At 40.7% G+C, this 14,951-nt stretch overlaps 1 protein-coding gene across 2 annotated transcripts in view; it reads left to right on the top strand.

The window, feature by feature from the left end:
• The window catches only part of MAP3K7CL (MAP3K7 C-terminal like), a 40,752-nt gene that overhangs the window by 8,559 nt on the left and 17,242 nt on the right, over positions 1-14,951 (top strand). Inside the window, exons 1-3 of one of the 2 annotated variants that reach the window (XM_053565185.1) lie at positions 5,081-5,160; positions 7,439-7,652; positions 7,741-7,802. Coding sequence is in view for 1 of the 2 variants with exons in the window: in XM_053565184.1 (XP_053421159.1) it covers positions 7,741-7,802 (62 nt within the window). In the remaining variant the exon portion in view is untranslated. Of the gene's footprint in view, positions 1-5,080; positions 5,161-7,438; positions 7,653-7,740; positions 7,803-14,951 lie in introns of those variants that run through there. The other variant, XM_053565184.1, reaches the window with a different exon arrangement.

Genomic DNA, 14,951 nt, shown 5'->3' with positions numbered 1-14,951 from the left:
TCAACAAGAAGTCAAAAGGTAAAGTTGTCACTGGGATTTTAGACCAAGGCAACTTGGTAAGGATGGTGGTTGGAGAGAATAGTGGCTAAGGCATCCATTCTGAACTTTGCCAAGTCACCTCTGTCCCCATCTGACCCCACCACAGGTAAAGCTGCCTCATTGCAGTGATAGCATTTATTCCTTGAAAACTCCTCAAGGGCAGAGTGTGGGGTGGATGTCTCCTGTGTTTGCATTCTTTTTTTTTTTTTTATTGTTGGGGATTCATTGAGGGTACAATAAGCCAGGTTACACTGATTGCAATTGTTAGGTAAAGTCCCTCTTGCAATCATGTCTTGCCCCCATAAAGTGTGACACACACCAAGGCCCAATGTGTTGCATTCTTGATGGAGCACAGATTTGAAAATCATAGTAGAAAGTTAACTATCAATTACTTATAAAGTAGATCATACAATAGCAATGATCACTTGGAGTTCATTATTCTGGTGTCAGATGAAGATTCTTTGAGACACACTGGGCGTGTTGTTGCCTAAGGCTGCAAAGAAAGGCCAGAAAGGAAGTGAATGTCTACTGACTATTTTAAGAGCTTTTACATACATCTTCCCATCAATTCAACATTGGCAGAAACCCCGTAGGAAGGTACTATTCTACCCATTTTAAAAGATGTGGAAATTTGACTTAAATGAACTAAAATAACTTGCTTCAAATCTAGTGGACAGTAAGTAGTAGAAAGAGTTTTAAAGTGAGGTCTTTGGGGTATATATATATATTTTTTATTATTACCCATTTAGAGGCAAGGACCCTGTAATAATAAGTAAAGCATGATAGTTCCTGACAACTAAGAGCTTCCCAGTAAGTGGCCATGGGGATGACAGAGGAGGGTTAGTTCTGGTATGTTGTGGTAGAAAGGAAGGAAAGGAGAGGTAAATTTTATTTGGTGGTGTGCTGAGGAATAAATATACCTCCAAGAAGCTCTTGTTGAAGCAGATGTGATAAGCTAGGTAAGTCAAAATATTCTGATGATGGGATAAATTGATAAGATGCACAAAGTGATAGCTACAGTAATAGTGGCTAGATGAGTGTTTCCAAGAAACATAAAGTCTGTCCTCAAACTGAATCAGGTCTCTCTGACACATCCTTTAGTCTATTAAGGCATGATCTTATTTGCCTGATCATTTTAGGTACTGGTGAAGGTAACGTTGTGTTCATTAGTTATAAAGAATTTACAATCAGCTAGGTGTCATTTCAAATCTCTGCCTTTCTCCATATCTTTATTCATATCTACATCCATCTCTATAGCTATACTTTTAATTTTATGGAGCCTAAAAACCCAATGTACACTAAAGAATTCATATCTCTAATGTTTAATAAGCCAGAAGCCAGCGGTGCATCTTACAAGGGTATATGTGAAACTTGGTAAACGGTCTGTGAAGCTAGTGAATGATGCCCCATGATCATATCAATGTACACAGCTATGATTTAAAAAAAAAAAAAATAAGCCAGAAGCAAAGTTTAAGAAAGTGTTTGATGCATCTCAAAACTAGGTGATGCTTTAACAAAAACCCAGGTATCTACAAGTTGGTATTTTAAGCTGTATTAGGAAAGTGGATTGGCAGGCTTATATCACTTACTTTTTTTTTCTTTCTTTTTAGAGACAGGGTCACTTTGTTGCCTAGTGCGAGGGCATGAGGGCAGTGGCCTGAGTCAGCCTCCTGAGTAGTTGGCACTGCAGGTGTGCACCACCACACCTGCCTAATTTTTCTATTTTTTGTAGACAGGATCTCTAATGCCTAGCCTCAAGCAATCCTCCTGCCTTGGGTCTCCCAGAGTGCTAGGATTACAGGCATGAGCCACTGTGCCTGGCCTATTTGTTTTATTTCTAAAAATAAAATATATATTGTGATTTAGATTTAAAATGAAAATACTCAAAGACTTTTTTTTTTTTTTTTTGTAGAGACAGAGTCTCACTTTATGGCCCTCGGTAGAGTGCCGTGGCGTCACACAGCTCACAGAACCTCCAACTCCTCCAACTTAAGCGATTCTCTTGTCTCAGCCTCCCGAGTAGCTGGGACTACAGGTGCCTGCCACAACGCCCAGCTATTTTTTGGTTGCAGTTCAGCTGGGGCCGGGTTTGAACCCGCCACCCTCGGTATATGGGGCCGGCGCCCTACCGACTGAGCCACAGGCGCCACCCGACTTTTCATATATGTTAATCTTTTTATAGTCTTTTAGAAAGTGTTTGCTTTGATAGGGAAGTAAAGATAAAATTCTTCTTAAGTTCAGCTTTAAACTAAGAGAGTAAGTTCCTGAACCTGAGGTTTAGGACTGCAGCAGGAAAATCTCCCTTAACTGTCAGGGGTAGGGCTAAGTAATTAAAGCCAGTGACTTTGACATTGTGTGTTCTTTTTGTATTATTCAGATGATAAAGAATATTAACACTATTATTACAACACACACACACACACACACACACACAGAGTTATATCCTTTCCATATTACCCCTGTGGTCATGTTTATGGTGAAAAGTAATGAAAATAAAGGATATTACCACTATTATTACAACACACACACACACACACACACACACACACAGTTGTATCCTTTCCATATTACCCCTGTGGTCAGGTTTATGGTGAAAAGTAATGAAAAATAAGCTTCATTATATTAAGCATTCATTGCTATTACTGGCTATTTCCCAGGCGTTGGGCTTTAGGTTAAGTGATTGACATATGCATTCCTTTATTAATAGCATGTTTCTGAGATAGGTAATACCTGTCCATTTTGCAGAGGAGAAAGCTGACTCTCAGAGACATTGCACTGATTGTTAATGTTTACTAATTAAAAAGTAGTAAACTCAAGGTTGAAAAGCAAGTCTGGGTCTCACTGAATGTTACACCCACCCACTGTGTCTTTACTGGTTAGGAGCCTTCACAGGCAAGCACCTCCCAGGAAAGGTTTTGTATGAGCCTCAGTTATGGAAGCCACTGCCCGAATTCACTTACCTCGTGTCAGTTTGTCCCTGGTGTCCTACAGGACAGCCTCCTGGACACCAGTACTCAGAAGACATGCTGTGGTCAGGACCAGCTATATAATTTGTAGTGCATAGCACAAAATGAAATTACAGGGCTCCACTTTCAAAAATTATTAAGAAATTGAAGACACCATTAAAGCAAGTATGGGGCCTATCTGGACTCTGTGTGGCCATACAAGTCACTTGCTCATGAAGCCAGCTCTGACTGTAGGAAGAACAGACAGATTCAATGGTTCATGGGCAGGGCTACCTCTTGTGTTCTGGATAGGGAAGGGGATAGGCTTGGGAATGTCCTCAGAGTGTGGCTTCTCCCTCTCCTGAGGCCTTCTCCAGCCTGCTAAACTCTTTCTAGCAAGGATTTGGGTTTCCCAGACTGGACCCTGTTATGTTTATGATGGTGAACACAGTGGGAAAGAGATCATTGATTCCAAAGTCCCATCAAGAAGTTGTTTAGAATAGTGGTTCTCAGATGTGAGTCTGTTGACCTGGTCTGGATTTGATGAAGTTTTTCCTCTCTGCTATAAAAAATCAAAGAAATACAGATATGTGAGTGAGAGTTTCGTGGTGTGTGTTTAGTTTTGTCTATAAAGTTAATCTAATATATTAATGACAGCTACTCTTTTTTTCTAAGATTATGTTCCTCCTGTGATTTTGGTATTAAAATGTTTTCTGTGTCATAAAGAGATATTAATGATGCGCAATAGTTGTTTTTGAATCATCTTCACTAGCTAAATAAGAAGATGATCCTTGATATTTTGTGAACAAAATCTGGTTCATGAAATACAAATCTGGGCACGTAAGCCCAGGAGTTGGAGGTTGCTGTGAACTGTGATGCCATGGCACTCTACCCAGGGCAACAGCTTGAGGCTCTGTCTCAAAAAAAAAAAGAAAAAAAGAAATACAAATCTGGGAACCATGGACCTGAAGGTGAAGAAGTGCGGAGTGAGATGGTGGGGAGAACCGTGGGCTGGGGTACATGCCTAGTTCTATATGGCCTCTAATAGTGGAGTCTTGGGAAGCTCCCATCTTTCTTGGGTCCTTGGTCTGTAGCTCTACTCTGAGGGAACTGGACCAGATAACTGCTTACCCCTCTTTCAGCCTCTGATAACTCTGATTGCATAGTTCTCATCACCAAGTAACAGTGAGGATTTGGATTACAGACCCCATGTGTCCCATTTATCTAGTTCATCAACTCAGGTTGAAACATAGAGAAGAACATTTGAGGGAAGCTGCAAACAAAATAATCATGAAAACAACCCAACAGCTGCTCAATAAATGCTGAGATGAGCCCATGGTGAAATGTACTATGGTATGTCATGATGCTTGGGATATCAATAGGAACGTTCTATCTTAAGGACCCTTGGCTTAGTCACATTGCATTTGCCAAACAGGCAGTGAACATCTGTTTATTTTAAAAAAAAATTCTGTTTAATTCTTTCCTTCATATCTCACCCTTTAAAACATTCCTTAGGATACATTTTGCTTGGTTCATTAAGCCTGCAGAGCCACATTAAAGAGGAAACTTTTAAATGACTTCCTCATGCATTAAAAAACAAGATCAAGCGATTTGCCAATTTAGCATAGAGTTTCAGTCCTGCCCTGCACATGGTAGGCATTCCATAAATATTTGGTAAATACATTTTAACACAAATGTAATAACACTATGATTTGGTCCCATTATAAATATATCTGGCAACTCTTCTTTTTTCTTTAAAAAAGGTAAATTTGCCAGGGGGTTTGTTGCACAGCTACTGTACAGTCTATTTGGTGCTTCCGGAATTGTCAAAAGAAACTTAACTGCCCTCAGCAACTCTGATCCCGTGTCACTGTCAAAATGTTTTACAGCAATTCAGCCAAATGTTGAGGAACAGCTGTGCTGCTAGTCCGCCTGAGTCATTTTCCTTCTTTCCTTTTGGCCCAATCCTGTGATTCATCATCCTGCTTTTAGAGTATTTGCCTATTTTTAAAACCAGTCAAAGAAGGCAGCCACTGTTTAAAAGTAAACACACCACGCATCCAGTTGGGGCAGCTTTGTAAGCAGCCTTGCAAGCCCTGAAAATTCTGGCTGGTTGGGATGCCAGCGAAACCAGATGGCATCAAGCAGTGGAACGCAGGCCTGGCCTTCAGACCCGGTTGTCTCCGTACATCTGTCTTTGGTTTCCTTGTTTCCGCTGCTATTTCCTGCTTGGCTTAATCCAACTTGATCTGTTCTTTAACAAAAGTCTTACTTTTTAACTTTGCTCGACTCTCTAAAACATCCACTGTGTTTCGGTAGCTATGTTAATCAATTAGACTTTCATTTTAACCCAAGGAGTCCAATCTTAAGCTTTCATTTATCTGCAAAATTATCGGGATGGTCACATATATATGACTCGTCATGATGTGACTATAAACAATGTCGATTTTCACAACAGCCCTCACTAGTTCAGGGTATTTGTTATTTACAAATAACCAGGTATTTGTTATTTACATTACTATAGTAAAGTAAATGGATAACTTTATTTTTCTTTTTTATAATTTAGCAGGAAGGAGTGTGACTTCACAGGGGCAAGACAGATTAAGTCTCAGGAAGCCTGGGGTTCCATTCCTGGCTGCTTCCTAAGATTCTCAGAATGTCCAGACTACCCTTATACTTTATAGGAGGGGCTTCTCCTTCCAACAGGTGCTTGCTTGCCTTTAATTAGGGTTGGGATGCCAAAATGTAACATGTTCCTATTTACCTGTGCCAAATCATTCTGGCCTTGGACCCAATTGAGCTAAAATAATCATGATGTCTAAGTTATTGAAATTGTACTTAAGTAAATTTAAATGCACTTGAGACAAAATCAGTTTTACAAAGTATAGGTTTTATAACAAAGGCTACCGCTGAAGGGTCCATGGTGACAAGTTCATATTTCTACTTTTCGTCCGATTCTTTGCAAATGATGGGGCTGCAGTAATTGGCAGAATTTGTCACTTCCAGTCTGAGTAGGAAGAAAGCATTCAAAGGGCCTATTAGGAGGGATTGAGTCTCATTTCTTTCAACCTGCAGCAAAGGTCTTGGGAAACTTCTGTTTCTGTTTTCTCTGTGAAGCTCAAGTTAAGAGGTGTTAGTGAACTTGTGGACATCTGTTGCTTGGCACAGGCGCAGGTATAAAATAGACTCAAGTTTGGTGACATATTGTCAATTTAAGCCACTTTTAAATGGGAGAATTAGTATACTACTATTGACTAAAATATAACAAAGGCTATTAAGTGATGTGATCCTTGAGGTGTTTGTCAGAGGTTAATACCACCCTTGTTGAAATTATCTTTCTGATGATTGTCTTGGTGCTTTCAAAGAAACACAATACCTTAGATCAGTGATTTTCAACTGGTGTGCCATGAAAATTTTTAAAGATCATTAATTACATTATTTTCAAAACCATTTCAAAGCGCAGTATGTATGTTTTTTAAAACTTTTTTTTTTTTACTCTTTTCTTTGATCAACATAATTTAAGTGTACCATGGAAGTTTAACTATAGGTTCAAGTGTGCTGTTAGATAAAAAAGGTTGAACAACACTGCAGTTAGATGCTGCGGGTTTTGCTGTACTGAATTTTATTCTGGGCTGTGCTGTCAGAGAGATGGGAGAGGAAACTTATTTCTGCATGGTGTGTGGCCTGTATCACTTCCTTTAGTTCAGAAGAACATCATTTTTTAACACTAAATTTGATTATTACAGTGAGAAGATAAAACCATTATCTTTCCTTGCTTTATGATAGTTTAAAATAGCTTTGTTTTTTGGTTTTTAGCTTTTGCTTTTTATATGTGCTGCATATGTACTACATATGTGTGTACCTGAGGTCCCAGGGTAGACTTCAGGCCCAGAGTCTGGCTGGAGCTAACAGAGCTTCTGCTCTCAAAAGGTCTGTCCTTGAGCATCACGCAGGGATAGCAGCATGTCCTTGAAGGGACTTGGGGTGACTTGGTTGTTTTAGGCCCAATCTCTGTCAGGTTACCTTGAATGCTTCTGAGAATCACATCTTTTGATCGAGCAACGTGCCAATCAGTCAACTTAAGCACTGGCTCACGAGGCCCTTTTCGGCTGCCTGGGCTCTGGCTTTCCTGGAACAAAGCTGAGAATTCTGTCTCAGGATGAGAATGTTGCCTGGTGCCTTGGGCAAAAATGCCCTGTTTGGGCTGCTGTCTGTTCCCCCTCTGTAATCCAGAATGAGATTCTGGTTAACTGCCTGTTAGTAGTGGTTTGTGGGTAAGAGCAGAGGGCAAAACCATCAAAACTTGGAGCAGGTGGAGTCATTCAGAGCAGAATGAATGCTTCTATTTTTCCCTAATTGGTTCTTCTGTCCCTTCAAGGTTCTTCTGGCTAATTCATTAGGGCCTTGGTATATATTTTCCTGAATATCATATTTTTTGGTTTGGGCCAATGCAGGAGGCCAAGACAAAGCTGTCCTTCTAAATAGGAAAACTACCAGACTGGAAATTTGAGGATTCTACTATTTGTTTGCAAAATTTTGGTCAAGCCAACTAAGCTCTCCATGCTCCTGTGTGGACAGAAAACTAGCAAAATTGTCGGATCCATCCTGTCTGTCCCCAACTAAAGTGATGAAAATACCTGAGGCAATAGACCCTGAAGGTTTAACTATGTGAGTTTCAGCATGGTCCCAAAAGGGGAACTCTGATGAGAGAAAGGGCTCCACAGTGAAGACTCATTTTTTTTTTTTCATGTTTTAGATGATACACCTCCCGAAGACTCCATTCCTTCCATCTTTCCGGAATTAGACCAGCAGTTACAGGTAAGGATTTTTCTAAAGTCTCTCTTCTTTCCTCTTTAGTGTCACAAAATACAGCAAGCTGGGGAGTGGCCTGAGAGAGACTGACTTCAACATAGAGGGAGGGGCTTTTAAATCATCTAGAGCTCCAAAGTCAGGCTGACGCCAGGACACAATTTGTTTCTCTTTTTAAGGAGTTTTGGAACCTGGAACTGGTCTCTGCTTCCCTGGCCATTGCAATTCTGGCTCTGTTTTGGGGTAGTGATTTAGTGATAAACTCTGCAGAGAAAAACTTGTCATATGTAGCAAGACTTTGGAATGATCTTCATTTTTCTATCCCCTGTCCCTTCCCCAATTCTGATAACTTTTTTTTTTTCTTTTTTTTTTTGTAGAGACAGAGTCTCACTGTACCACCCTCGGGTAGAGCACCGTGGTGTCACACGGCTCACAGCAACCTCTAACTCTTGGGCTTACAGGATTCTCTTGCCTCAGCCTCCTGAGCAGCTGGGACTACAGGCGCCCGCCACAACGCCCGGCTATTTTGTTATTGCAGTTTGGCGGGGGCTGGGTTTGAACCCGCCACCCTCGGCATATGGGGCCGGCGCCCTGCTCACTGAGCCACAGGCGCCGCCCTCTGATAACTTTTAATAGAGTATAATTATTTTAAGTTAAACCTTATGAAAAACTGTCTGGTTTAACCCATGAGAAAAAATATTTTGTATATATAATTCCTGAATGATCAACCAAAACATATCCTATTTTAACACACCAGAACTATTTGAATGGAGCTAATTTATGACATTTTAATTTTCTTTAGATGACATATGGTGATTCCAGACAAAGAAGGTTTTAGGAGGAAGGTCTGTCTAAAATACCTGAGTACTGGCCTTGGGTCCACCGTTCCCTTGAGTACTTAACTTTGAGGTCATTTTACATAAGTCTAATAGGGGTCTTGAATCTTGTACGTAGACCTTTTGCTTAGGTACGTCTTTCCCCCTGCTAAATATTGATTTTGAAATCTTATGGGAAGGGTTCTCAACTTCCAGTTCCCAACAGGCCCTGACATTCCCTGTTGTCCTATAACCAGAGGGTTTTTTCTTTTTTCCCATTTGTGGGTGTGCCTGGTGCGCTAACGTCATCTGAGTTTGGGATTCCTGTTCCTGGATAGCCCTCAACAGAGGTGGGGAGAGCCAAGAACGTTCCCTTGGGCAACCCAAGATGGTGTTCCTGTTTGTTTGCTTCAGCTCCTTATTTCAGTCACTGGGTTAAAAACCTGGAAGCAGGTAGATCAGGTTTGAGGAGCAGGTGCTCTGTTGCTGGAGTGGTCTCTAGAAATCAATCCAGGGCAGCTCAGGTGGGACCTGGCCTTTTGGAGGAGGCCTCATTCTTACCTCTGCAGCTGTCCTGGGCATCGTCACAGCTCTCCATTGGGAAGCCCACTCCACAGAGCCGTGGTTCATGTAGATATTTCAGAAGGTTGTGTAGGAGGTGGGTTGTACCCATCCCTACATGGTTGTCAAAAGACAGCTCTGTCGTCCCCTAAAATTTCTTCTCTGGCTGTCAGCCTTCTTATCTCTCTTTCTCTTATCCCTCGTGTAGGGTCTTCAACCACTGCCTGCTTCATGATGTCTAAACATCCTCTGCCCCTGCCCTGTCCCCATGAGTATCTCTTCTCAGCATGGAGAACTGTTCAGCCTGCCCTTGGCACTGCCCTGTGGCCTGCTGGCCCTGCATGTCATTGTTCTTTCTCCGGTTCTGTCCTCACAGAGGGCTTGTCCGTGTGCTGCTGCTGTTGTAGCTGGGATTGTGAAATAGGAACTGTTTTCTTCCAGTCTCAGTTCTTTTCCCCTTTATTTTATTGTTACCTCCAAGCTGTTTTATTGTCGCAGAAATTAGATGAAAATAAGGAGTAAGCATGTTTTGAAAATAGAGCAGTGAAAAGCATATTCAGGCTCTTGTTCCCCCATCAAATTATGGCTCATTAATTCTACTGTTTTGTATTAGAAAAAACAAATCAAAAAAACAAAATTTGTTTTTTTTTTTCCTTTAGGAACTTTAATGGTCTTCCCTGACTTGGGATCATTTTACTGTTTTTCCTGCAGAATTCACAGCACCTCTGGCAATTATCCAAATAAGTTTTATGTTACAGCATTGCTAGGTCCATTTGAATTTTATAGCTTTAATTCTCATTTGACATATATTGCAAATGATCTATTTAATTATTTCACTCTAGTGAGACTATTTCATCTTTTTGTGGAATGCATGCATTGTTTAAATTGCTTTGATAGGTAGTTTTTTTTGTTTGTTTCTGGTTTGCAAGGTTGCTATAATGTAGTGATAGAACAACCTTATAAAATCTGTTCTAACTTTCTGATATCCATTACACATTCTCTGGTAGTTTATAAAACACAGCTATAAAGTATCTGTTTGGTAGACACTCTATTACTGATTTGACCCTGAAGATTATTCTGTTGCTTTGCTAGGAATGTGGACATGTTTGAGCATGTAATTCATGGTGTTTCTATTTCTACCAGAAGCCAAAAAAAGCCTCGTGCAAGAATAGCTGTGACAAACATTTCTCTTGATGTCTCTATTAATGCAAAATGTTGGGCAAGACCTCAGGGTAACTTAGGTGTGAAAATGAGCATCTCTTTATAAAGTTCATTGGTAGGCCTTGGCGCTCCACCCGGGGTGGGTGGAAGGTTAATGCTATTTTGTACAAATTCCTTTCTTGGGACTGTTTCCAAATTCCTCATGCCCATCTGAGGTAGTATTTTGGTAAAGCTAGTTTAGACCACAGTCAGAAGAAGAGAGGCCCAATTCTACATCTACTTCTAAGACCTAATGAAAAATCATCATCTTCAGGCTCAGCTTCCTTCTGTCTGAAAAAGAAGTAATGATTCCCTCTTCTCTCTGTTCTGAAAGAGCAATGGAATCCTATCGTTGTCCCTGGATTTGGGTCAAGACCCAGCCTTTCTTACAGCTTAAGCATGTTGTTATGTTCTGGGCACTATGGTTTGACTTATATATGATTCAAAGCTATGCTACAATGTGGTCTTAACTGCACTGGAATGAGAACTATGATTTTTTATTTTTTTATTTTTATTTATTTATTTATTTATTTTTTGTAGAGACCGAGTCTCACTGTATCGCCCTGGGGTAGAGTGCCGTGGCGTCACACGGCTCACAGCAACCTCTAACTCTTGGGCTTACGCGATTCTCTTGCCTCAGCCTCCCGAGCAGCTGGGACTACAGGCGCCCGCCACAATGTCCGGCTATTTTTTTGTTGCAGTTTGGCCGGGGCTGGGTTTGAACCCGCCACCATCGGCATATGGGGCCGGCGCCCTACTCACTGAGCCACAGGTACCGCCCGAACTATGATGTTTTTACATTCGGGTAGAGGACGTGGTGACAAGCAGCTCATAATAAATATCCTAATAGGAATTATAATGACTAGCCCATGGGCATCGCATTAGATTGGCCTGGTTTGGACCTCAGCTCGTTTTGTGATTTTAGGCATGTTATTTATTCTCTCTAAGCCTCGCTTTTCTCAGCCTCAAAGTAGAGAAAATATCAGTCTTATGTAGGAATTAAATACAGTAATGAGTAGATTTGGCACGACTATTTGGCAAAATAATCAATTAATATAAATTTCCTTCCCTGGTAAAACTATTGAATGATATATTTAAGAACAAGTAATTTATCTTTATTTGTGTAAATGAAATGAAAGAAGAATTTCCTTGGATTTTTGAGCCAGGGATAGAATTTTGGATGCCCTTTTCTTTTCATTAAGGCAAGGTACTTAGAAAACAATATGATTTGCTTTTTTTAAAAAAAAAAAAAACAAATTGAGCAATAGCTTAAATCCTTCCTAAAGTCCTCCCATCTAATCTGAGATGGCAGTGACAGGTGTCTCTGTGGTACAAACTGAACTCGCCTTTTCTCAGAGTCTGATAAGTCCAGAAACTGATGTCACCTCCACAAATAAACAGTTCCGTAGCTTTGCTTGTGTACCATAATACCTTGTTATCTGAGTGGTCTCTCCAGAAACTTCTTCTAAGTTTTGTATCAATATATTGTTTGATATCTAGGAAAGGAGAATGGTAGAAAATGAAGTGTTAGCATTCCAGGATTCTGCTACACTGGTTTTTAACACCTGGAAGTGAGATTAAGACAAAATAGTCTCATAGAAAGTGCTGAAAATGGCTGACATCCTCTGCCATGTACATGTTGGAAAGTAGCTGATACTACATGGCTGCTGTGACCACACAGAAAACATATATACGTGCTTTGAAGCTTTATAGTACAGGACCTTTAATTTTATTTTTTTAGAAGCTCAATGGTTATTAAGATATGGGTTGTTAGAAAACCTTGGCATGCTCTTGATTTCTTATTCCCTTTCTTTTGCTTCCATCAACAGAAATGACTTAAATATACTTTACTCCAGTGAGAGATGATGTATAAGTTATGTTGTAAAATTTCTAGCCCTTATCTGGACCATTATACAGACACTATAGAAATGTCAGTTCTTAAAAAATATTTTAAAAATATTAAAAATTCTGCAACAAAGGATTTTCTAAATATCAGAATTACCCTGGACTATATTTTTCCTCTCAGTTTTAGCCAATTGTCCCTGTTAATTTTAAGACGTCAAATTGCAACATAAATTTAATCGATGTTCCCATTCTCCCCCCAAAATAGGTAGAGCTGGGAATCAAGGAATAAATACAGGTCTGCTCAGCGACTGTAGAATGTTTAGCTTCCCAAATATAGCTTTTGTGTGGGAAGCTGGGATAGGAAAATTTAATTCTTACATTTTTGAAGTGGATGGGGCCCTCAGTGTTTGAAGAAGCCAAGTAGAAAACGGAAACGCTTAAGCCGGCTCTGCCCCTTGCTGAGGGACGCCTGGCCGGGTCCTTTCCCACGGGCCTTCCCTGAGGATGGGATCCACTTCGGGAGGAGCTTGCTGTGAACCATGGCTCGGGCAGAGCGCAGAGATGGCACGGTGTGGCTCTGGCTGGCATTCCTGGAACGAGACCCTGCGGTTTCTCTCTTACTTCATCTTGTTAAATCCGTCCTGATGGTTCGGTGGACCCCGGAGATAGTAGCGGCTCTCTCACCCTGCGGCGTAACTTAAACCCTTGCAAACTCCATCCTCAGGCGGCGGGGGAAGAGGCGGAGGTGGAGGAAAGAGGGTGAGGAGGAAGTGTCCCCTCTTGGTCTCTGATCTCATCCCAGACTCAAGGTGTGTCTTGGAAGAATGTGTTTCAAAGTTGGCTTGGGGTTAGGAGAATGTCCTGATGTAGCCTCCTTAGATCGGGCTGTGTTGTGTGGTAGAGCAGATATGACCCCAGCGTGTGCAACTGGAAAGCTGATTCTGTGATCCCACGGAACTTGTGCTTCAGGACATTAAGAATACTTTTCATTCTTTAACTCAACTATCTTTGGATTCCCTTTCTTTTTGGAATGCAGTATTTCATTCTTTAAGCAAGAATGTAGGATAAATGTATCCAAAGTGTGGGAGGATGCAGCATAATTTTGGAGAAGTAACAAGAGGATTTTCTCCTCTTGATGTGAAAAGAAATTAACTATCAACTCAGAGAATTTATTTTTTGCTCATTCATTCCCAGCTTATAACTACAAAAACCTCTTTGACAGGAATAGTAAAAATCAATCCATGAGAATTGAAATAGGGCTACCTTTATGCCAAGAAGTTAATAGACATTTTTCGTCTGGTTATGGCAGGAATTCTTTTAAGTTATTTTTCTGTTTTTAATTTGAAGATGTGTTACAGAAACCCACGCATAGTTGATTAATTCACGATTGCCAGTGTTTTTTAGATGTCACATTACTGAAACTTGCTGGTCGTTCCATTTTTAAACTGGAAACCTGATTCTTGTGCTTGAATTTTACGAATCTATTTCCTCAGGCAGAAGCTTTTATTCAATGAACATTGCTGGTCACATGTTGTCTCTTATTCTGGGGGGTTATAAGAAGGGAAGAGAGAGTCACCTCACTTGGCGAGGATCTGATGACACTATACACGCCACATGTGTCAGGCAGAATGACACATCTCGTTTTCCCATAATTCCACTTTTATATTAGGTATAAAACCTAAATTCTTTAATACTTTTATTCATCAGAATTGTTGTTGAGATGAGAACCATATGTATTTAAGCAAGTTCTCTGATCAGTTTCCTGGGCTGGAGTAAATGTCTAATGATGTCAATGGCCTTCTATAAGAACAGTAGATTTTGCTGATGAGAAGGCACTTTGATTGGTCCAGCGATGTTTGGGGTTAGCCATAATTGGCTCAGGATTATGAAGGGGTAAGACAGTTGATGTTCCCTGGAGAGAAATTGGGGAAAGACAGAAAGTTGGGTCCACATGAAGTGAGCCTCTGATAGCCCTGGTAGGAGTGCTTAGAAGACAGGCTCAGGTGTTAGAAATGTCTAATGAGCTAATTTTTATTGCATTAACTTCCATCTGAATCATTTCAGAGTGTACATTTCAGTAATACATATATATTCACATTGCTTTGTCATCTGGCAAAACAGAAGCTCCTCACCCATTAAAGAACCCCACAGTTACCTCTTCCTTCACCCTCAGGTGACTAAATGTGATAATTTTATAACATTATTCTGAGTTGTACAATATAACCTCCCTTCTTGCTTAAGAAAGAGAAATCTGTATTGCTTTTTAATGTTTCATGCAAATTCGGAGAATTTGAAGTAGTGTTGAGTTGTACGTCAGTTTGAGGTGAAAAAGAGCTTTCAGGATCTGGAGGCTGAAATGACATTTCGAATCTTTGTACTCCATGAAATACTGTACACTAAGTATTACTATTATTAACATTATTATTATTCTGAGACAGAGTCTCACTCTGTTGCCCAGGCCAGAGTGCCATGGCGCCAGCCTCGCCCATAGAAGCCTCAGCCTCCTGGGTTCAAGTGATCCTCCTGCCTCAGCCTCCCTGAGTAGGTGGGAGCCTGAGCCTGAACCTGAGAAAAACGCCCAGCTCATTTTTCTATTTTTAGCAGACATGTGGTCTCGCTCTTGTTCAGGGTGATCTCAGACTCTTGAGCTCAAATGATATTCATGCCTCAGCCTCCCATAGTGTTAGGATTACAGGCTTAAGCCACCAGGCCCAGTGGGTTATTCTTTTTTTAAGTG

The sequence above is a fragment of the Nycticebus coucang genome, chromosome 16 (assembly GCF_027406575.1).
Source record: "Nycticebus coucang isolate mNycCou1 chromosome 16, mNycCou1.pri, whole genome shotgun sequence".
NCBI classification, from domain to species: Eukaryota; Metazoa; Chordata; class Mammalia; order Primates; family Lorisidae; genus Nycticebus; species Nycticebus coucang.
This window is presented reverse-complemented; position numbering and strand designations above follow the sequence as displayed.